The sequence below is a fragment of the Diplotaxodon limnothrissa genome, linkage group LG23 (assembly GCF_057381915.1).
Source record: "Diplotaxodon limnothrissa isolate DT_005_m linkage group LG23, D_limnothrissa_male_GT1.1, whole genome shotgun sequence".
Classification (NCBI taxonomy): domain Eukaryota; kingdom Metazoa; phylum Chordata; class Actinopteri; order Cichliformes; family Cichlidae; genus Diplotaxodon; species Diplotaxodon limnothrissa.
In genome coordinates, this window is record NC_140617.1 from 10,531,890 (window position 1) to 10,556,241 (window position 24,352).

General features: G+C 43.4%; 1 protein-coding gene across 2 annotated transcripts in view; it reads right to left on the bottom strand.

Annotated features, from left to right (window-relative positions):
• Positions 1-24,352, bottom strand: part of nfia (nuclear factor I/A) — a 105,715-nt gene that overhangs the window by 14,815 nt on the left and 66,548 nt on the right. Inside the window, exons 4-7 of one of the 2 annotated variants that reach the window (XM_085347812.1) lie at positions 23,830-23,904; positions 10,732-10,849; positions 6,680-6,807; positions 1,883-2,050 (exon numbers count right to left, since the gene is read on the bottom strand). In XM_085347812.1, the coding sequence (XP_085203938.1) occupies positions 1,883-2,050; positions 6,680-6,807; positions 10,732-10,849; positions 23,830-23,904 (489 nt within the window). The remainder of the gene's footprint in view (positions 1-1,882; positions 2,051-6,679; positions 6,808-10,731; positions 10,850-23,829; positions 23,905-24,352) is intronic. The other variant, XM_085347813.1, reaches the window with a different exon arrangement.

Genomic DNA, 24,352 nt, shown 5'->3' on the forward strand with positions numbered 1-24,352 from the left:
CAGACTGCAGGCTTACTTGTTGTTCCTAGAGTATTTTCAAGTAGAATGGGATGCAGAGCTTCAGTTTTCAGGACCCTACTCTGTGGAACCAGCTTCCAATTTGGATTCGGGAGACAGACACTATCTCTGCTTTTCAGATTAGTCTTCACACTTTCCTTTTTGCTAAAGCATAGATCAGGTGGCCAATCCAATCACAGCGTAAAATCAGCCCCCTTCCCACATCTCAGCGTCTATCTCAGCTGTAGGATGAAAGTGTGTGATTTCCCTGTCATCAGCTGAATCTGTGAACTTCTCTGATATCGATCTTCTCGTCTTTCTTCGGGCGAGACGGCAAAGCGGAGGATTTGCCTTCAGCGGCGCTGCAGCAGCGGTGTGTGTGGTATGTCGAACACAGAAGAAAGAGCTGGGATTAGTTCCACTTTGCAAATTGCCTCGCTTCACTACCTCAGACACCCCTCTCCTCCTCCTCCTCTCTCCCCTGCCAACTATTCCTTGAAGAAGATATTGTCCATCAGGAGGTGGATTGATAAACGATAAGAAGAAGGCAAAGAATTAAAACAGCAGAGTTCCTTCATTTTCACCACATGTGAAAGAATTTTAAAGGAGGTGAGGATGAAGAAAATACAGAAATACTCCATACTCCATCACTGGAGGTGCAGAGAGGGGGTGTGGAGGAAAGACCTTGATAAGAAAGGCCAAAAGTGATCTTCAGACCATCCATCCATTTTCTTCTGCTTATCCGGGGCCGGGTCGCGGGGGCAGCAGCCCAAGCAGAGAAGCCCAGACCTCCCTCTCCCCAGCCACCTCCTCCAGCTTGTCCGGGGGAACACCAAGGCGTTCCCAAGCCAGCCGAGAGATATAATCTCCACCGTGTCCTGGGTCTGCCCCGGGGCCTCCTCCTGGTGGGACCTGCCCGGAAAACCTCGCCAAGGAGGCATCCTTGTCAGATGCCTGAACCACCTCAACTCAAAATCTCTCAGAGTTTGCTTCAACTCGTTCCTGCAGAGCTTTCACAATAAAAGACGTGACAGTGTTCGGTGTTGAGGCCTTTTAATTGGTAACAGATGAAATAATAAGAAGCTCGAAAAAGTGAAACATTTAACTTTCAGCAGCGAAATTGCAGGATTTCCTGCTGCCTACTAATCTTCGTCACAGCTCTGACGGCTGTTGCAGCTTTTAAGATGGAATGTTTTCTTACATGTAATGTGACGACTTTATCGGCTCTCCTGCACAAACTTCACTGAGACCTGAACTACAAGCAAATCACACTAAATGTGAGGATTTCATTTCCTCATGTTGGACAAAGCATCACATGACGCATCGTTAAGGTGCGCCTGTGCTGCTCAGTAAATCAGATTATTTTATAACCCCTCTGCTTCCTGTTGTACTACACAGAAAGTTTGTCATCTTAAAAATCATTTTTTAGCTGATCTGTGAGTTTTCAGCTGCTCGCCAGATTAGATGGTAAAGTGATGAATGAGGATTATCTGCAGATTATTATTATGGAAAACACTTCTCAAGACTCAACAGCCGCACAGACACACACACACACACACACATAAGGAGGAAGTGTGTTTCTGTGGTAGATTATTTCAGCCAATCAGAAGACGAGAAAGGAGCAGGAGACGGGTTAGTGGTGGGTGGGTGGGACGTAAGAACAGGTGTGAGGTGGGAAGGATGCTCTCATAACACACACACACACACACACACACACACACACACACACACACACACAGTGCCCTGCCTACAGCCTATAGGTGTGTGTCTACAGGTGCCTCCTCCTGACAAAATCCACAGAGACTGACGGGGGTGGGGGTGGGGTGAAGGAGGTGAGTGTGTGTGGTGGGAGGCGGGTGAGGGAGGTTTCTGGGGATGACCTCACCTCGAGGCCCGGTAATGACGGGCCGGTGATGGTGTGTGAAAGCCGTTCGGGGGGAAGAGGAGGAAGAAGAAGAGGAGGAGGTGGAGGAGGCGCCGCTCGGTGAAGGCGCAGTGCCGCAGAAACCGGACTTCTCTGACCTCTTTAGAGCGCTGGCGGGTGACGGCATCCCTGCCAAGAACCATGATGATCATGATGAGGAGGAGCGGGTCATGGCAGATTTGATTCTTTAAACACTTTTTATGCACCTCCAATGTGGGGAGGAGTTGGGAGGAGGGAGGTGGTGGTTTGGAGTGGGGCTTAGAGATCAGGGGCGGGGCTTGGAGATTGAGTCACAGGCTGCAGGTGTCAGAGAGTTTAGTGTGTCTGAACCTTTTTAAGTTTTTAGATACCAGCAAAAAAGGACAACATGAGTAAAAATGATGACAAATAAAATGAAACACTAAAATATAAAAAAGAACAAAAGCCTGAAATTTTATAAAAATAATAATATCGACATGAAAAGTGTGCAACAAAATATATAAATAAAAACACACAAAACCAAATAAAAATGTGAATGTGAGTGATGATCTAAAGCCCATCATTTATTTTTATTTCTTTGTGTGTCAGATGGGCCAGCCGGCAGCATTTTTATTCAAACATAAAAAGTCAGTTTTCTGAGAGACGTGAAACTCAGACATGCTGTTTCTCTTTCCTGTCAGCTCAGCAGTGTGAAACGCTATCAGCTGGGATAAAAACAAACATAACCTGGCTGCCGTTAATATCGAGACACACTTACATGTGATGATTTTTATTTGAAATATTTAATAAGCTTCAGCAGACGGGAACATCTTGACTGCTCACATTTTAATTTTTACCATAGCTACCAGATAGATGCAGTTCAGGCTGAATTAGTTCATCACAGGAACAACAGTGATCATCTTCAATACAGCTTTTTAAAATATTTTATTTTTGGCCTTTATTACACAGTGGAGTGAAGAGTGACACGAGGGGCGGGAGACATGTGGCAAAGGGCCGCATGTCAGATTTGAACCCGGGCTGGCTGCTTTCTACATGCAATACTTTTATTGTAATGGAGTACTTTTACTCTGAAGTACTTTTACTGCAAATAAGGCTCTGCATGGCTGATTATCAGCACAAACACACGATTGTTCCACAGCTCGGAGACGAGCTGTGAACAGAGGGAACAACACAGATTGTGGTCTACCTGGAAGGGGTGGGGCTTGTAGTGACGGGCAGAGGTGCAGTAGGAGGAGGAAGAGGCAGAGGGGGTTGTTTGTTTGTGAGTGTGATGAAGGACCGAAGAGGTTTTGTCAGGTGGAACTGAGGCTGTTCAATATCTTCTTCCTCATCCTGTTTCCACATCCATCCATCCATCCATCCATCCAATCTATCAGTCATCCATGATTGATCCATCCATCGTCCATCCCTCCATCATTCATTATCCATCCACCCATCAATCATTCATCATCATCCATCCATGATGCATCCACCATTATTAATCATCCATCATTCATTCAAGATCCATCCATCCATCCATCCATCCATCCGTGATCCATTATTCATCCATCCATCCATCATCAACCCATCCATCATTCGTCATCCATCCATGATGCATCCATCATTCATCCATCCATCATCCACCCTTCATCATCCATCCATCCATCCTCCATCCATCTATCCTTCATCATCCATCCATCCATGATCCATCAATCCATCACTGATTATGATTCATTCATTCATCATCCATTTAGCCATTATTTAATGTGTCCCAGTTAATAATTTAACCAAACATGTTATTTCAAATAAAAATCTGTAAAACATTACAAAATGAAAATGGAACAACACAATAAAATAAACATAAAAACCCACAACCATTTAATTAAATGTGGAGACCTTTAACGGGTCTCCACAGCAGATCGTCTGCCTCCATCATTCCCAGCATCCTCCTCTCTCACACCAATATGTCCTCCATCACTACATCCATGAACATCCTCTGAGGTCTTCCTCCTCTCTTTCTGCTTGGCAACTCCATCTTCATCCACCTTTGTCCAATACAACACAATCCAGAAACTGTTTGGTCTCTAGATAATATTGCCCTTCATAATAATTAGGGGTGTGGCCTCTTTGATTGACAGGTGGATGGTGACACAGGTGGCTGTAGCCGCTAGCTGTCTGCTCGGCTTCACCCGAACTCGACCTCTGGACTGTCATAATGACGTCAACTGACCAATAACTTGGCTGCTGTGAGGTTCCTGTACTAGCAGAGCGTCCAAAAAGGCGGAGCTCCAGGACTGCTGAGTGAAATTCAAGGGTTTTGATGTTACTGATTAGCAGTAAGTTAGAGCTCCACCCTCTCATCCAGCAGCCATTAGGCTGCCTCACACTGAAAACCAGTTTGAGTTACCTTCCATCTTTAATATACAATCTGTGGTTAGTTTTGGTCATTTATCAGATTCAAACGTCTCCTGATACACAAACTAACAACACCTTTACTCGTTACCATGTCACATATTCACATTCAACACACACACACACACACTCGCACACAGACACAAACTGTCCTGCTGTCCATCCAGCTGGTTTTCTCGTCCACAAACTAAACAAAATCGACGTGCCACAGTGACATCATCAGCATGCTGCCAGGTGAGTGGAGTTAGGGTTGGGTGGAGTGCGGTGGGGAGGTGAAGGAGGTTGAGGGGGGCACGAGACGGAAACTCAGACAAAAAGGAGGAGAAGGAGGAGGAGGCGGTTTCACAGACATGTAGACAGGAAGTGAGGAGGCGTGTTGACGTCTTTACCTTGTCGGGAGATGAAAGAGCTAGCTAGAGAGCCACGCAGCTTATATCCAGCTTTCCAACGCAAGACGGAGGAAAGGAAGAAAAGAAACGGAAAGGAAAAGTAGCATGAATACACCGGCTGAGAGAGGAAGAGGAGACAGGAAGAGGAAGGAACTCATAAATATAATCAGTGTATGCGTGTGTGTTTAAGAACATGGTTACCAAAAAAAAAATATTGAGTCTGCAAAAATGAAAGTAAAAAATAAAATAAACCAAAAATGCACTGGAACAATGTGAATGCAATGAACTGAATATAATAAATAATAACTGAGAATTAAAGCAATTTTCTATTTTTTCTAACGCAAATAAAAATAAAATATTTAAACGTTTCCTTTGAGACAGCTAACCTGTGATTTATAATTCAGTATGAACCAGAGTGGACGTGCTTCTGTTGTAGCTGTAAACCGGCTTTAAAAATAGATTTGATTGTACTGAAATCATAGAAATACTCAACAGAAACCTAAACATCTCTGTAAAATGAATTTATATTAGGAAAGCAGTTTATTCTGCACATATCTTCCTGGACATTTTTGTTCCTTCAAAAGACTGAGAGCAGAGAGAGTGACAGGAAACAGCACAGAGAGAAGAACGACATGCAGCAGATGGTCGCTCGGCTGGGAATCGAACCGGGTACTCGCGGGGGTCTGCTCGAATTTCCAAAATATTATTAAAAAATGTTTTTTAAAGAAATAAAAAAAAAAAGAAACATAGAGAACAGAAAGAAAATTTAAATACCTTCATAATAGCAATTATAAAAATATAATATTCTTATTCTAATATTATTAATAAACATATTTGATTGATATTCACATCTTTTAAATGCAAGAATAAAATTTCTATCTAAATATTTTAATAAGTTCAATAACAATTACAGTATAGTTTTAACGAACATTAAAAATAAATAAATGATCATGTAAAATTGAATTAAGAATAAAAACTAAAACATGTAACTGAATAAATTTCCAACCCATTTAACAAAATGGCAAACAAACACCTGGCAAACAAAATATAAAATCATTCTAACCCATAAAAGCCACGCAAAGAATATCTATAAATATATTTGAAAAACGCAACATTCACTGAAATAAAATATCATAAAAATACTGAATAAAAATGTCAAAATGAACGTAAAGACTTTTTGTATTAAAATATATTTTATTTGACTGATATTTGTATATTTGTCAAATGCCAGATTATTATTTATATTATATCAAAACATTTGAAATTTAAATGTATAATTTGACTTCTCTATCTAGAAAAACCCACCAAAGAAATATTTAAAAATATGACGTAAAAATACAAAAATTAAAGGTAACTAAGGGTAACTAAACAAACTGCCTGACTGTTGAAAAAGTAATTAAAAGTGAAGAATGAATCGACTAATTTATAATAATTATAAGACAAATTAAAAAACATGGATTTCTTCTGAGATGACAGTTTAATGACATATTAATGCGAATTAAATTTTTCCCCCCTTTCTCGGCTTCGTGAGGCTCACTGAACAGATTTGTGTCTCTGAACTGTTCAGATTCACACTGAGCTACACGGAGGCATGCTGGAGGCTGCTTCCTGTTTATGTGACTGTTTTGGATCTGATTCTGCAAGTGTGCAGGATCAAACCTGTGACGTCCCCTTTATGAGACAGGCAGTCGAGAGATCACACTCTCTGACAAAACATTAAAAAAATCACTCTTACACACACACACACACACACACACACACACACACACACACACACACACACACCCTGCTGGAAGCACCAACTGCACACTGCACCATGGTAGCATCGCTCCGCTGGGCTGCGTTGGAGCGGCAGGTTAGCTCTGGGATGTGTGATGACGAGAGTCTGCATGGTGGAGGTGGGGGGAGTGTTAGGGCCGGGGTCAGATGGGGTATTAAGATGGCGGGGCTGTTATTAGAGGAGGCGGCTGGGGTTTCGTTTCGGGGTGTGGTTACATACCTGGCTCCACGTCGTGCCAGCTGCTGGCCTGGCTGCCGCTGCCTGGAGACCGACCCTGGCTTGGGTAGTAGGACTCCTCCCCCGGGCTGTCCACGTCCTCCTCCATGCACTTTATCCTCTTGGCAGAGCTGCAGAGAGACAGAGCAGCATTGGTGACTCCTCCCATTATTAACCCCGCTGTTCTCCAGCTCAGAGCTCAAACGGAGAACAGGTGGAGTCCTAAACACCCACACAGACCCCTCTGATTCCTGCTATCAGCTGTTTGAAGTCCCACCCAAACCTGAGACCAGCACATCAGGCTCCCTCCCACACATCCAACTGTTCAATCTCACCTACCTGCCCCTCCCTTATTTCTTTTTTCCTCACATATTGGTCACACTCACATGTTTCAGATCATCAAATAAAGAGAACCTGAGTAAATGCAGAGTGCAGGTTTTAAATGATGATTTCATTCATTAAGGGAACAAAGCTGTTAGTTTGATGCAGATGTAATGGGACTGAAACCTTCCACAAAGTTCAGCTTCTGTCTTGTCAGTCTACAGAAGATTTCCCAGAAGTCTCGGAGATCATCCAGATGTTTGTTTGCAGTTTGCTTTTGTGATCTTCTTGGCTAGCAGTGGTGTTTTCCTTGAACTTTTCCATGGAGGCCATTTTTGCTTTCACTGGAGTCCAGTGCTCATTTGTTTTCATACCTTTCTGTAAGACATAAATTTACATGTCCTCCTTTACCCTCCAAACCCAGCTGTAGTCTTTGTGTACTTGTGCAGTTATTTATGCATTTCACACATTTTCTGTTTGCTTTACTTTAAGGTTTAAGCCTGAGAAATGAGAGCAACGACTCACAGACAGCAGGTTTACACCTCACTGGCCAGATCTGTTTGTTTAACAGGAAGTTAAAACATTAACAGTGTGTGTGTGTGTGTGTGTGTGTGTGTGTGTGTGTGTGTTCTGCCTGTACACTGAGATGTGTTTGTATGAATGGAGGGTCTTTGACATTAGTAAAGACTTAAATATTTCCATATGGATCTGCTTCACTGCCTCACAGCGATCTCTGTGTGTGTGTGTGTGTGTGGTAATGTGTGTGTGTGGGAGGTCTCTGGAGATGTGTTTGGAGTCAGAGAAGAGAGAGGGGGAGAGGGTGTAGAAGACAGAGGACACACACACACACACTCAGCTAACTGTGTGTGCGTGCGTGCGTGCGTGTGCGCTGCAGGGCAGGTATTTCAGCAGACAGACGACTTTTGCGACCGCATCGATTTAAGAGAAGAGGTCAGGGCAAACCCTGCAAGCATATGTGTGTGAGAGAGTGTGTGTGTGTGTGTGTGTGTGTGTGTGAGTGAGAGAGAGAGTGTGTTTGTATAATCATTTGAGTTTAAACCATCACTGTGAGGATATCAGTGAGTTGTGAGTACCTTCTAAGGCAGGGGTGTCAAACTCAATTGCACAGGGGGCCAAAACTCAAGGCACACTTTAGGTCGCAGGCCAAACAAGATAAACATTTATTGAACACACTAAAACAATGTTTTTTAAACAAATATGAATAAAAACAGACAGGAATGTTATTCCAGATTAAATAAACTTAAAAAAATAAACTTTAACTTTAAATATTTTGCTCTTCATAAAAATATATCCTGTCAAAATTATGCAAGTTAGAAATATGAACATGCTGCCAAAACCCCAGAAAAAAATAAATGAAAGCAAACACAAGGTTGGAGCCGCATGTAGACGGAGCATTGCTTCAGGAGTGGAACTAATAAACTGTGCGGGCCATTCAGTGTCGTACTTTCCCTTGAGTGTATCATTACACTGCAGCTCCATCTGAATCTGCACAGGTGCAGTTCAGCAAAGTGCGCTGATTTGGTTCAACATTACTTGGCAACAGGGAAAGTGAGGCAAGTTGCACTGGTGCATTTGTGACAGCTTCACTTGAAATGCCTTCACTGCATCATACATGTCATGTCCATGAATTGACAGGTTTCCTTGCTGAGCTCAAAAACTCTATTGAGAACTTTTCCCCAACTCAGCCAAAGGACCTCTGTATGATGGCATGTCGGCAAACTGAATCTATTTCCCACATAAAAGACTGAAATTGACGGTAATTTAAACCTTTAGCTTGGATAAAATTTACGGTTTGTGTTACGGTGATCATTACATGCTCCATTTTACCACACAGCCTTTCCTGGTGTGTGATGCAGTGATATGCTGTTAACCCACCAGTGCAGTTCTCCTCCTGCATCTTTACTCGCATCCTGCTGACTAGTCTGCTTTTTTCACCGCACAACACCGGCGCTCCATCTGTTGTAAGTCCAACAAGTTTGTTACACTTTGACATACGTTTAAAAAAATGTCTTTTCCTGTCATTGTCCCGTGCATCGATTTAATGTTCAATATTTCCTCTCCACGGATGAAGATGGCCAGCTGTGCAATGTCCATCATGTCTATACTTTCATCCACAGCAAGAGAGTATGCGATAAAGTTTCTGCTTTTTTCACACAACTGTGTTCTTAAATCAGTGGCCATCTCACAAACCCCATCAGCAATCGTATTTCTCCTCAGGCTCACATTTGCCAAAATCTGCATTTTGTCTGGACACAAGACGTCGCACACCTTCATCATGCAGCTCTTTACAGTGGTACCGGGCTGATTTGGCTATCTCCACTGCTACAATAAAACTTGCTTTCACAACAGCTTCACTTTGTGATTTTGCTCTGGTGAAAACAAGTCTGCTGAAATGTCAGATTCTTCTTTAGCTCTTCTACTTTCTGTAGTTTCTTCTCTGCATTTAGGTTTTTCAGCTTATCCTGATGTTTTGTCTCGTAGTGCCGTCTTAAATTAAATTCCTTAATTACAGCCACATTAGCAACACTAATAAGACACACGGGTTTACTAGCAATGTCTGTAAACATATAGTCAGTCACCCACTGGCGCTGAAAGGCTCTGCTTTCAGAGTCAACTTTTCTCTCCACCATTGTGAGCGGCTAGCTTCGCAATAACAGAAGTTTGACTTGATTGACGCGGGAATGTTCCCAAATAGCCTAGCGTTCGGCAAGGAGGCTGCAGCGCTGCATTATGGGATCTGTTGTTTGTATATTATTAGCACCTCCTATCGCCGGGCCATGCATAACAATAATAATATATCTATATAAAATGATCTCGCGGGCCAGATATAAATTTACGCCGGGCCGGATGTGGCCCGCGGGCCTTGACTTTGACACATGTGTTCTAAGGGCTGTTTTAGGGGGTCAGATCAGAACCAATCAGCTGTGTGCGTGTGTGTGTGTGTGTGTGTGTGTGTGTGTGTGTGCTCTAACATACATTAAGCCACATTAGGAACAAACAGTTAGTGTTCATGCACAGACCAAAGCTGCCGTAGCCTCTACACTCTACACACCCTGCAGGTGAGTTAGTGAAATACTGACAGCTGTCCTATCGTGTCTGTGATACAGCATCCATCCAGTGCACTGCACGAGGGTGTGACCGTCGTCATCCTTGCATCTGTCCATTGCAGTCATTTCATTTCACAAATCCAACCAACTCTTTGTTGTTTGTGTGTCCTCTGAGCACTGTACGGCTGGAACATAAACCATCTGGATTTGAATGTTTGGAAGTAAAAAACGAAATGAAGCCATCTCGAGTTCTGGTTTGGGAACATCGGCCAATGATGAAGCGACTTCTCCAGCATCGCTGAAAGGTCAGTCCACGGGCCACTAGGTGGCGCTTACACTCAGCACTGACGCCTCACCATTCTGTCCGCTGACAGCTCAACAAAGGTTATTTAAACAGGGCGCAGGTGCTGCGAGTCACTGCACAGACTCTGCGTCCCATTTATTTTATTACAGGTGCTCCATGAAATATTATAGAATCAGTTTTCTACTTCTTCTATTTTACAAAAGCACTTATTGGATCATTGTTTAGAGTTTTCTATGATGCGCATGTTTCCCTCTTTGAGAAACACTTTGACCTTAGTCAATCGATTGATTGACTGCAGTCATTAAAACTGATAAATTGTCACATGAACAACAGGAGGAGGTGCTGAGTGTGCTGGTGTGTACCTGGAGGAGGAGGTACTGGGCAGTGGTCTCCTCATGGCTCCTGGGCTCATGCTGTAGTAGGAGGAGCTGTCGAGGTCGGCCAGCGAGAAGTTTGGCCCGGTGCCGGCTGCGATGGGCGCTGATGGACGGACAGACAGAGAGTGTCAGTACGGATACGGTGACATTTTAATATAACCAGTGAACACACACACACACACACACACACACACACACACACACACACACACACACACACCTGGAGGCTGAACAAGGTGCATTAAACATGTTGATAAAAATCAGGAGGACAAGCTGTGAAAGCTCCTCACTGACACTTTCAGGTTTCCTTAAAGGAGACAAGAAACTTCCAGCAGTGAAGGAGACTTCATGGGAGTACGGACACTCCAATGAAAGCCTGCTGCGGCAGCAGTTACTGTCTCATAAAGCTGCTGCACACGAGAAAAGAAGGCTAAAGCTTCTAATCATCCAAAGTGCACATTTAAAAAGTAAAGGTTGACTCTTATTAAATGTGTTTCCTCCTGCCTGAAGAGATGCTGCAACACAACGCGTCACTGGACATCTGACCGCCCGTCACGCCACAAGCATAACATAAGTTTTATCACATTCTTCCAGTGACGGGGTTAGGCTATATCCTGGACCTCCTCTCCCCTGGAAACTAGACCAACAGAAACCTCTGTGCTAAATCTGCACTTCTAAAACAAAAACTGTAAAGTGACGGAGAGATGGTGCCGATGGAGGTGAAGGACAAGAGAGGGACAGACCTTGAAAATAAGTTTCACTTATCGTCCTGCTAGATGTCTCGTGTGAATATTCCTGCGTTTCAAAAACACAACTGATTGAACAGCCTGATTAACTCCACGTTAAAGCACCAATAACCTGGGAGAATATTTTAAGGAGAAATTCTGAGTGACTGTGTGTTTGCATCAGTCACTGGGATTTTCTGGCCGAGCAGAACCAGCAGATTAGCTTCGACATATGATCCTCCTGCAGCTTCCAGGGAACGTTTTCTGAGCTCACCCTGAAGCGCATGATGCAGGGATTGTGTGCGGACAGGTGTTGTTGTTTAGCTCCTCGTTAAACACTCCAGTAAGTGCACAGGTGTATGCATTTAAAATTGCCCCACCTGTGTGTGCAGTAGTGGGACTCTGTTCAGCTCAGAGCTGTTAACGTCTCCTCTGACAGTCAGAGGATCGTCAGGACTAATCTGGCGGGCGGATGAATTGGCTCAGGAGGTGATAAAATTACTGCCCTCCTTAAAAAAAGACAAAAATGAGTCGCTTTTATAAATGAGACTCTGAAGCCACTGCTCCCAACAAACAGCCTGACGAGGCCGAGCACCGCTTGTCTCTGTTTACATATTCAATATTAGCTCACAACAGGAGTTTATGTCATCATTGTATATGAGAGCAGTTAGCACGCAACATTAGCATCTACCAACAACAACAAGCTGTGGCCCTCTTCCTCTCTGATGTGTTCATGTTCTGCTGCCCCCCCCATCCTATTCTCGGGGGACAGAAGCTCTTCCACAAAGCCCTGCGAGGCTCTCCGTGTTAAAGCAGGGAGGGAGGGAGCGAGGGAGCGATCCGGCTCTTTGTTGTCAAATGCTTCAATTTGAAAATCCTGCTGAACAAAGGCAGCAATCAGCTTCAAAACCGGACATCCATCTACCCCCTCGCCTCCAGCCCCCCCCCACACCCTCATCCCTACTCTTCATCGTTTTATTGACAGATAGCATGATGGTGTGATGGGATGAAAGGAGAAGGAGGAGGGAGGGGGAGGACTGACAGGACCTGGTGGGGAGTTTTCTGCTGAGCTCAGCACCGTGATCTCGCTCCACCTATCTATCACTCTCTCTCTCTCTGCCCTGTAGAGATAGGGCTGACCTGAGACACGCACACATGCACACACACACACACACACCCACACATATACACACACAGAGAGTTGGTCATTCGTGTGTGGACGTTTTAAACTCCTTTCCCACGGGAGCAGGAAGTAAAAACAAAGATAATTTAAAAACTGAAAAATAAAGAACGTACAAGTTTCCTGTGACTGCCACGGCTCGTAACGAACAGTCGACCTGTTCTGTGTTTTTACGTCTGAGGACAAGTAAACTTACCCTGTAATTTAATAATTGCAGTCCACTTTTTTATGACTCCAGTTTTGGACGGAAACTTCTTGTTCACTTCTCCTCTGAGGTTTTACAAACTCATAAAGAGTGTGAAGCTTTCAGTGAAGCCAGTCTTGAGTTGAAAAAGGCAAAGCTACCGTGTGGAGAGTGACTTAACTGTGAAGGAACTACTCATCCCATAATGCACTGCAAATCCCAAACTCCCCTATAGACTCGATTATTTTCGTTATCGCAGTCTTGCTGAAAACCTTGAGAACATGTTATATCGTACGCCACTTTGTTCACTTGCTTTCTGAAGCTTCGCGCTCACTAAGCTAACTCATGTTTAGACATTTTAAACATCTCCATGGTAACATGGAGATCGCCAACAATCATTGATGTTAAAACAGCCATCATAAGCAAGTCCTAGACTCCTTTACTAGTTGCATAAACTGTTAAAAATAATGGATAAGCCCTTGTGATAGTAGTAAATCTAACTGGTCTCTCAGATGGCCGCCCCTCACTGAGCCTGGCTCCGCCAGGTTTTTTCCTGTTAAAAGGGAGTTTTTCCTTCCAGCTGTCTCCCAAGCTTGCTTATAGGGGGTTGTCTGTTGTTGGGGTTTCTCTGTATCATTGTAGGATATTTAGCCTACGATATGAAGTGCCGTGAGGCGACTGTTGTTGGTGCAATATAAATAAAGCTGAACTGAACTGAAACTGTCCAAAGTGGTAAAAATAAAGATAATCAGTAGACACAAAGTATGGTGTACCATCTAATATTAAGAATAAAAATAGAACTTTAATAATTCCTCTGGGAAATTCAGTGAAAAGCTGATTTTTTCTAGAATAAAAAGAGATAAGGATATAAAAGCAGCCAATCATGGATAATCTGCTGCATGTGCTCACTGAGGCTGTGGGTGAACCTCTGAGATGTTAATGGTTAATCATAAATGAGATGACAGCTGAAACATGGTGTTGATGGGCTCTGTCTGAGAGGCACTGCTGCACTGACGTGTGCAGCCTGTGGAGGGCGCTGGCAGCACTCTGCAGCTGCTCCTGGTTGATTTGTATCCTTGCTGATTAGATTTCTGGCAGTAATGAAGCTGCTCTGTGTTTACTTCTTGCATTTGAATGCCGGGGGCCGGTGCTCTGCTGTCTGGACGTCTGCCAGCTGGAGCTTCGGCTCAACTTCGCTGTATTAATGATGCTTTCAGGTCACTCGCCATACAGTGGTTACTACTGTAACCCCCCTTTAAAGCACATCTTCATCGTGTTTCTGTGAGAACTCGCAAAGGCACCTCTTTGATCGCTTACAGCTGTTCCCTTTGTTTTATTGTTCCAATTCACACTTTCATTATTATGATTATTATTGTGATTATTATTAAAATTGTCAAACATCTTTGTGTCATTTGTGCCACGGTGCCCATCTGCTGCTGGCACACCACCAGGTGTGTGTGGCAGAGGGCAGGGGAGGGAGGAGGAGGAGTCTGAAGCATGCAGGCCTCCAGGTTTATTCATCTTTCATCCTGTGTGTGTGTGTGTGTGTGTGTGTGTGTGTGTGTGTGTGTGTGTGTGTGTGAGAGAGAGAGCGCGATAGTGAGACAGACGAAGGTACGAGAAGGTGCCAAGTGGGTCATCTGCCTTCTTATCTATTTGAGTGTTTGTGTGTTTGCACTGTGTGTGTGTGAAGCCATCATATCAGCTGTAATCCCCAACATCCTTACGTCTAATATCAACTCTCCTGACACACTGGCAGGAAGTTTGTGTGTGTGTGTGTTTTCATGAAATCTGTTTCAGTGCCAAGGTGCACTGCTGGCACTCCACTCATGCATCTGTGTGTGTGAGTGTGTGTGAGAGAGCTGGTTACAAGTGTCTAAAAACATCAAAGAGACTCAGAGTGAGCTGCAGCTCCTTTTACAGCCTGTGCTACACCCACGTGCCAGTTTGCTAGGCACAATTAATAACTGGAACACCCATTGTTTAATCGATTCACTTAAAAAGATCCCCTGACTATGAAAATGTAGAGATCGTATTATTTTAACACAAATATCAGCATTTTAAATCTAATATGTAAAGAAACCAGGTTTGAGAAGTCCCTTCACCTGCAGTAATTTAACAGATTGCCATACACAATCATGCTTGAATTACCTTTCAAATCTTAAACTTTCAGTGTGTAACATTTTTCACCACTAGATGTCAGTAGATTACAGATTGCAGTCAACCGAGTTCCGTTTTCTTACACTGCCCAATTCAAGTGCATAATTCTAGATATGTTAGCTTCTGTAGGACAAACATGCTAACATGTCAGCTAACAGAGATCAAAAACATTTTGAGTTTACCCCATAACAGCCGCACCTAGACGGATCTCCCCGAGAATTTTCTGTGGAACGCTGTTAGTCCACTGTTTACCTCAGCTGTCAATGCAGGGTGAGAAGTGTCCTCATTTATTTAGCTACCCTTAGCCTTAAGTTAGCTGTAGTTAGCCTTAGTTAGGTACTGTTAGCTTGTGTTAGCCTTAAGCCCCTTTTCTATTAGTACCTACTCGGATCGACTTGGCACGGTTCACAACAGTTATCAGGGTTTTCCATTAGGTTATAGTACCTGTTACCAAGTACTTTTTTAGTACCTGCTCGCCCAGGGTTCTTAGTCAGTACTAAAATGTAACATCGTCAGACTGCATGCCACCGATTAGCTGGACAGTAGCGTCACTCGATGAGTCATGAGAGCGTCATGTTGACAAGAATAAAACCACCCTTTTTTGAAACTCGCCAATGAAGGAAACGGTTACAAAAAACAACGCCGTGTTCCCCGAGTATGACAAAAAGCCACAGACCGAGCAGCAGATATATTCTTGCCTTGACATTAGGGCTGCACGATTTTGCATAAAATGAGAATCACGATTTTTTGGCTTAGAATTGAGATCACGATTCTCTCACGATTTTCTTTTCCAATATTTATTTAAATATTTATTATTAAAATATTTATTGCACTTATTAACTGCACATCAACTTCGTAACAGTTGAGACTGAACATAAAAACAATAAATAAACATAAAAACAACAAATGTCTCACATTTTGTGGTTGCCGCAAAATGTTGTACTGCTTGAAATTCCGTCTCCACCGTTGCTCGACACTGCGTGTATAGAGCAGGTAGTGCAACAATAGAAAAATAGTTGCGGGACGGCACTGTGTAGCGTTTGTCTAGGGTGTTGATCATTTTCCTAAATCTCTCATTTTGCACAGTGTTGATGGGAGCCATATCTTTGGTCAGGTGATAAGTGATAGCCTCCGTAATTTCTTTGTGCCTGCGGGAGTTCGACGGGTATAGGGAAGCGCTGTATAAGGTTCCTGTTATTGATGTTTGGGTGGTTGACCGGGACGGATTTTCTCCTGTCACTTTTTCATCATCTCTGACGTGCTCTCCGTTGTTTTTTCCCTGCCAATTTTAGCATCCAGTATCACGTGGTATAAGGCTCTGCCCTTGTCATTTGTTGAGCAGGAAGAGTGAGCGCTTGTCTTCATGCAAATTACGTCCCGGATCAAAATGCGGTACAATCGTCGCCGGCTATTTATTTATTTTTTGGATGGAATCGTTGTCATTTGGAAATGAGATCGCACATAAGTATGAATTGAGATCGTGATTTTCTAACGATTAATCGTGCAGCCCTACTTGACGTCCACCTTTTTTGTAGCAATCATGTCGTATATTAATTACATTGCGGGATGCTTGGATGCGTTGCTATGACGACAACCACGAACGTTAGGTAGTACCAGATTGTAATGGAAAACCAGTCGACCCGAGTGGCGATCCGTGGTGAGTATATCCGAGTAGGTATTAATGGAAAAGGGGCTTTAGTTAACTGTTAATAGCCTCGGTAAGCTGCCGTTGGCCTCTGTTAGCTACTGTTATGGTCATAATGAAATGGTCTTTGAAGTGGATCTAACATTGTTGGACTCTTAGTGATTAAACTCTCATACAATATAAGAATGTAATCAAACTGTTTGTCAGAGGGAAAGTGTGATTTTTAGGAAACTTGAGGCTAACATTAGCTGGTATGTGTATATGAGTACAGTAATATTTTTTTTCCTATTAAATAACCCTTAAAAAACTATTAACTAGACCTAGCAATTTTATGCTGATCCCAATTTTATGCTCATCCCTCAGCAACCAGCAGCTCTTATTTCCTGAGGAGCACTGCTTTGGTTAAATTTTGACCGGTAGGAATTCTGGTGACAGATGGACGCCTCGCTGTTGTCAGTTCAACAAGCACAACAAACACAAGTTACTGTCCACAATGTTATGGCCCTCATAAACGCAGCTGTAATGTCTCGCTCAGGTGAGGTTTGTACAGAGCGGCAGAAACAGACTGCGAGGGAGAGGACGGAGGGAGGAAGAAAGAGAGGAGGAATATGAGCAAAGAAAAAAAAGAAAGAGGAGGATCAGAGGAAGAACGACAGGAAGAGAGAGCGAGAGTTTAATGACACATCGCAGCGAGAGAGAGGAAGGAGAAGTCAGGAATACACTGAAGTGACCAATTACATGTGACCGCGGCCGCTACACTAACCTGCCCGCTCGCTCGCCCGGCCGGCCTCTCTCTCTTTGTGTGCTGCTTTAATAGGATATTGATCGACAGAGAGAGATTCGATTGGCCTGCCAGTGAATTGTGTAATGGCTGCACAACGCCAAGGTCACCCGCTGTGTGTGTGCGTGCGCGCTCTGTTCAATACCCCACCAGCCCCCCCTCCACCACAACCACATCTCATCTTCTGGTGAGCTATAGGCTTCAGTCACCCCTGCAGACCCCCGCGTGTGTGTGTGTTTGTGTGTGTGTGTTCACTCCATTTAAAGAAGAACCACACCAGAAATGATTCTTCATATAATCACAAAGAGTGCTGTGGGGTGATGGTGATGTAGGTGAAGCTTCAAGTAAGGTTCTGTCTATTGCCATGTTCGGAGTTCTTTCCTTGTTTTTAATCTTTGGACTGTTTCTTGGACTTTGCCTTTTTCCTGTGCCTCATTCTCACTGTTTTTCCACACTGCCTGTCACATTACATGTTAAAATTTTCTTCAGGCTCCTGGTTTCCTGGTCTCAGGTTCTCCTGAGACTTCCCCTTCAGCACGCAGGAACCAGAAGAAGTTTGTTATCTTTTCTTTGGCATCAAACGGAGACTCCCAGTGCTACTTCTGCACCATGTCCTACCACCGGGAACACTTTCATTGAAATACATACTAAAAAACAAAAAAACAAAAAAAACAAAAACAAAAAAAACAATAACATGTAATATTTTGCATCTACTGTTATCTACTGTTAGCTAGTTTATTGTGATGATGTTGTTTTTATTATTTTGCTCTTTGTTGTTCGTTTTCTCCTCTGGTTTTTTTTTTTTTTTTTATCTCCATACGGGTGATCCAGGTGTTTTGTTTGTTCTTCTTTTTTTTCTTCCCCCCTTTCTCACCATCTCTTCTCCCCTCTATTTTTCTTTCTCTCCCTCTCTTTCTTTCATTCTTTCTCTCTGTCCTATCCCCCAGTCATGTCTGTCCCGTCTTTAAAAAACGAAAATAAAATAAATACATAATTATAATAAAGGTCAATCAAATGGACCAATATGGCAAGGCCATGATGATCCACCCGGTAAAGTAAATCAACTTGGCATCTTTCTTGGCCTTAAGACAACAATTCTGATGGCTAAAGATCCAAACGGGACAGGCAAAAGAAAAAGAAAAAAAGAAAAGAAATACATACTCCTGATAACACACACACTGAAGTGATCAGGTGACCTTTGGCAGCAAATCGTAATTTCTGCTTCCTGTAATCTTCCACCTCATCCAAACATGCTGGAGTCTGAATTTGATCCTGCATGATGCAGATGTTCGCCTGTTGTCACTCCCCCACAGCTGCTTATTTGAATGAAGAAATGCATGAATTCTTTTTATGCTCTTAAAGGGGAACGCTTAGGAGAACGAGGGCCGCAGCAAGAATCTGCCGACGTCAGCTGAGTTTTACACTGAAGTAAAGGTGTCCTTCCAGGTTTGCTTCAGCATCATACATATATTCTTTGGCCACCGTACGGTGGCCCCGAGAGCTCAAAACATCACAAATATATAACTACAGGAAATTATGACAACAGCTTCATCAAGAAGAACATAAAAAGCTGTAGAGTTCGGACTCACGAGGTGAACGTTAACATAAATCAGCAGAAACTTCTACACGAATTCGCTTCGACTGCGGAGGAACCTGAGGATGGAGCGCTTCCTTCAGGTTCCACTGTAATCTGAGACATTTACAGGTTTCATCAGGCTGGATAAATTTTTCTACAGAAATCACTCACACAAATGTGTAACTTTTGGCTGTATGAATAAAATGTACTGAGATGTACTGAGAATAACGTGTGTATTGTATTAATATAAAAGGAGATGAGATGAAAAACATTTTTCAGCTTTGTCTACATTTAATATTTCTAATGCGAGCAAAGTGAGGAGTAAGAAAAGTGTCTGTGGCAGCAAAGCAGAGCTGCTTTAATGCTGCTGCAACACACACACACACACAAACACACACACACACACACACACACACACTCTATAAGTACAGTATATATTCATATACTTACACACACAGACACATTCAGACAGACACAAATGTATTCACAAACACACACACACCCTTTCGCTCTGTGTGTGTGTGTGTGTGTGTGTGTGTGTGTGTGTGTGTGTGTGTGTGTGTGTGTGTGTGTGTGTGTGCAGGCGCGCGCTTTGTGTTGGTCAGCAGATTTGCAGCGATGCGGCTCTGGAAGAATCACTTATGGATTAGAGTGCAGGAGAGTCCACAGTGTGTGTGTGTGTGTGTGTGTGTGTGTGTGTGTGTGTGTGCGCGCAATAGGCATTTCAGGTTATCAGTTAAAAGCTAATGTACTTGAATAGTGTGTGTGTGTGTGTGTGTGTGTGTGTGTGTGTGTGTGTGTGTGTGTGAATACATGTTCATTCAGCCTGAGAGAGACTTCATTTATAATACAGCCGAATAGAAAAACTTTGTCAGTAGGGAAAAAAGAAAAAGTAAAAGTAATAAAGTTATTTCTATGAAAAGCAAATAATGGAGTGAAACAAGAACATCTGGAGGTAGAATTCAAAATTAAAGGATGAAAATGAGAAATCTCATTGTCCTTCATATTTTTTGTTTCAGCTTCACATTGAGTAAAATTGCAACGCTTTCCTTAGGGCGATGGTAAAAGTAACTGGAGCGAAATAGTAGCCAGGGCTGATGGTCTAACCTCAGCTTATATTGAGGAGCATTATAATGATCTCAACACTGATAGGATGCTGCTTCCATCTGCCCAGAGAAAAAAATCATCTCAGGTAAACCAGGGCCATCACAGGTGACCCCTCGCACCCCGCCCACCACCTGCTTGACCCACTAGTCGATCAGGTCCCACACCTCCGCACACTAACAGCTTCTTCCCCTGGGCCATTCAGACTGTTAACAAACACTACGCCGTGTAGCCCCACACACAGGGTGATCCGCGGTAACTCGTTAATTTGCCACATTAATGCAGTTACAGCGTTAAGGTCATTTTAACGAGAGTAACGCTGACAGCACTAAAATGGTAATCTCCAAATGTTTTCTTTTTACTGACCAGCTCCTCTTTGATAGCTGCCGTGTCCATCTTCTCGTTGCCTGCAGGTGAAGTGATGGAGGGGGAGGAGTTGTGTTCAGTGAAGGAGAGAGGCGAGGCAGAGTAACGTTGCGTAGAGACAAAAGTGGATGAAAGAGGCAAACTTGCGGTTCCACAAGTATAATTATAACGTAACATAGACTATATCGATATAAACGATATTATCACATCTCATATCTCGTATAAAAATATATTGATATATTTAAAAACTCGATATATCGCCCAGTCCTAGGCTGAGTAACCCTCATCACTCAGGACACTCACACATGGACTCTAAGAAGTCCTTTTTTTCTTTGCACTGCTTCCGAGCACTTTGTCCTCTATTGTGTGCCTTTCTCTTATTTTTGTTATTTATTTCTTTTATACGCTTTATATTTTATTCCGGCAAAGTCGGTGTGAAGCACCCACAACTTCGTTGTACATGTACAATGACAGTAAAGGCCTTTTCTCTTCTCTTCTATCATCTACTGTTCTGAAGGAGCTAGTTCTCCTGCCGAATGTGCTGACAGGTGTCACGTGAAATTTAAAATTCAGTTTCTCAGCCATCCAAAGCAACACTAAAGACCACAATGTACAGCACCACTGAACAGTAAAGGACAGTGTTGTCAGCATAGAGGTGTTGTTTACAGCATGATTTGCAAAGGTCTGCCCACAGGCTGCCTCACTTTTGCTCTCAGCGTCTATTTTCTGAACAATTCCAATAAGCCTGAGCTCAAAGTGCTCAGAGCAAACATCTTCTGAACACCACTGCACTCACGGCGCTATCAGCTCAAAATAGTTCTATGGCTGCTCAATCAAATCAAAAAATGGATGGCACTTAAAAAAACACCACTTGGCACTTTCAGGGCAGAAACACAGACCCTGAAGAAGACACGGTAAGCCAAATACATCAGCAGCAATGCAACACCAAAAACCACTGTTCTAGGTACCATCATTCTATAAATTGCGTGTTTCTGTGTGGAGGAACATGTTACTCTTCTACAACTGTATTTCCGTGAAGCATCACAACCACAGCCCTCGCACTTTAATGAAGTCCAGTGTGTGAACAGGAGTCTGTACAGGCTGCAGTCATTTTAATCGTTACCTGACATTACAGCTCATTTCAGGGACACGCTGCACGCAGCAACATGTGTTTGTGTACTTGAAAGACTAAGTCCAACCTCGGTTTTTCCTGCTGAGCAAACTATTTACCAACATCATGATGTTCCTGCTGTATGTAGGATGTTCAGGCTCCATTCAGGCTCCAACACGTACTCGTACATGTGCTTATGCGCTCTGTACCCTCAATAACCTTCCAGATACTGGCCAATCAGAGTACATGGGTTTCAGTTGGATTTGGACATAGCTGAGGAGACTTATTCAGAACTTTGAATCATGCAAAGCTACCCTTGGAGAACAAAAAGTTTAACAGACTTCACTGATGCTTTTAATTTGAAAGAATGCCTTATATTTCAGTGTCATTAAGTGAGTGTGAGATAGCAGCTGCATGTGAGTATCTGATCAAGCAGGGATAACTGTGTGTATGTGTGATCGATGGCTCTTTGATCGGGGGTCTGTGTGTGTGCTGACAGGCACTTTACATCGCCTATTGTTAGCGGTGGGCGATCGACAGACTCATATAGATCCCACTGCGCTCTCTCTCCCTCTCTCTCTCTCCTGCATGTCGGCACTTTTTAAAGGTCATGTCCCCCCGCCTCTCTCTCTCACTTGTCCTTTCTGTCCATTGCACACCCATCTTACCCCTCCCCTCTCTCTCCTCCACCCTGCGGTCTCTCGATCGCCCGCCTGTCGCTCATATTTCCTCATAATTAGAGTTGAGTTGGAGCGGCTGCTGATTGGCAGCAGATCCTGGATCTGAAGAGTTTTAATATCAACTGGGGCTGCAACGATTCATCGAGTAATTCGGATAACTCGATTATATGAAATCCTCGTTTAATGCACAGCTCTGCAGCACTCACAGACCTGCAGTAGAAACACATTTAGGAGCAGCGTGTGGATAAAAAGTCTGACCACATTCAGCCCACGCAGTCCTGATGATGCTGGGACAGTTTAACACGGAGGCGGAGTCTGTTTGCACAAGAGGCGGAGCCACAACAATACAGTAAAAAAACTTTGTTTGTATAGCCCAAAGCAGTATATGTTCCTGTGATCACCATTAAAACCTTTACTGGGAAACAGCGAGCGGGAGTCCTTCATCAAAGCAGCTGATCGACAAACTACCAGAGGAAGAAAAGGAAGTTTGTAGCTGCTCTGCCCAACGCTGTTTGTTCTACACAGAGAAAAACCTGCAGATGAATTGTTATTATTAATATTAATTAACGACGCACCATCAAAGCATGTCTTCTCAGCAGCACAGGCACTTTGCATCAAAGCACAGGACAAACGTCACAATGCCAATATGCTCGCAGACACCGCATTCTCCTTTAAAGGCTTACAGACACAAACTCGGTCATTCACTGCACACATATGCACACAATACATACATACAAACCAAATGTAATCTGGCTCATCAAGGAGATGAAACAGTGTCACAAACCTTCCAAGAACACAGAGTAAAGGTACACGTTTTAGGTTTCAGTTTCATACAGATTATATTGACCTTTGATAAGAGACTTGAGGTTTATTTATGTTTGCATTTAAGAAAATGTTTTCTATTTTAATATGGTGTGTAAAGAGTCATTTTGCAAGACCTGTGTTTTTCTCTTCTGAATATTTATCACAGAAGTAGTTCTTATCTGAGAATTCGATTAATCGATGGTGCTTCAGAGCCTTGAGCTGACTGGCCGCTCGTGCACTCTCCTGCAGCGTCGACTCTCACCATCTTTAAAACACATAATGTTTGAGTCTGTGTTGTTCACATTTTAATCTATGATGTTATTATACATACAGTGATTTTGGTAATCAGTTACTTATAAGGTGTTACTAAGTAACAGTTATTACTATTGTTATTACTATTATTGTTATAGAATACGGTGAACACCTGGCTCTCTGATGCCCAGGTGCTCAGCCTCGTGCTGCAAGCTGAGCTCACAATTCACACTCTCCTAAACATGTTCTTATGTTCATCAGCAGGAAGACCACTCAAACACACATCAGCAGCCACACACACACACACACACACACACACACACACACACACACACACACACACACACACACACACACACACACACAGTGTGTTCATTAAGATAGGCAGCCTGTGGTTTGGTCTGGAGGAATTACATTAGATGCACTATCGATGACAGATCTGCGATCCAATCAGTGCTTGGCCTCATTCAGCCTCACTGCAGGAGGAGAGTGAGAGAGAGAGAGACAGAACTTACTCTGAGACACTCGGACGAGCTCGGCCACCGTGAAAACTCCAGGTGTCACGAAGCTATCCTGGAAGCCCAGGTGACCTGTGAGCAGAGGGAGGGAGGGGGTTATTACTATATTACTACTGTATCACCAACACATTTCGGCACAGCCAACCACTGACAAGCCCCCGAAATCTACACCTGCAGCAGGATTACAGGTAGTACTAGTACCAGTAGTACCAGGGAAGGATCAGTATGAGTGAGGAAGTACAGGCTTCTGTTTCCCAACAGGAATAATCAGGACCAGCTGTGTGTGTCTGCACACACGTAGCTGAACACCAGGGTCAAGGTCTAGCACACACACACACAAAGTAGAGAGGATATCCTTCTCTCTCTCACACACACACACACACACACACACACACACACACACACACACATCCATCAACACACACACACACAGCTATCACATCCATCAACACACACTTAAAAATCTTCCATACGCACTTCCCTGATCCAGACAAACAACTTCTCCTCAGGAATGTGTGTG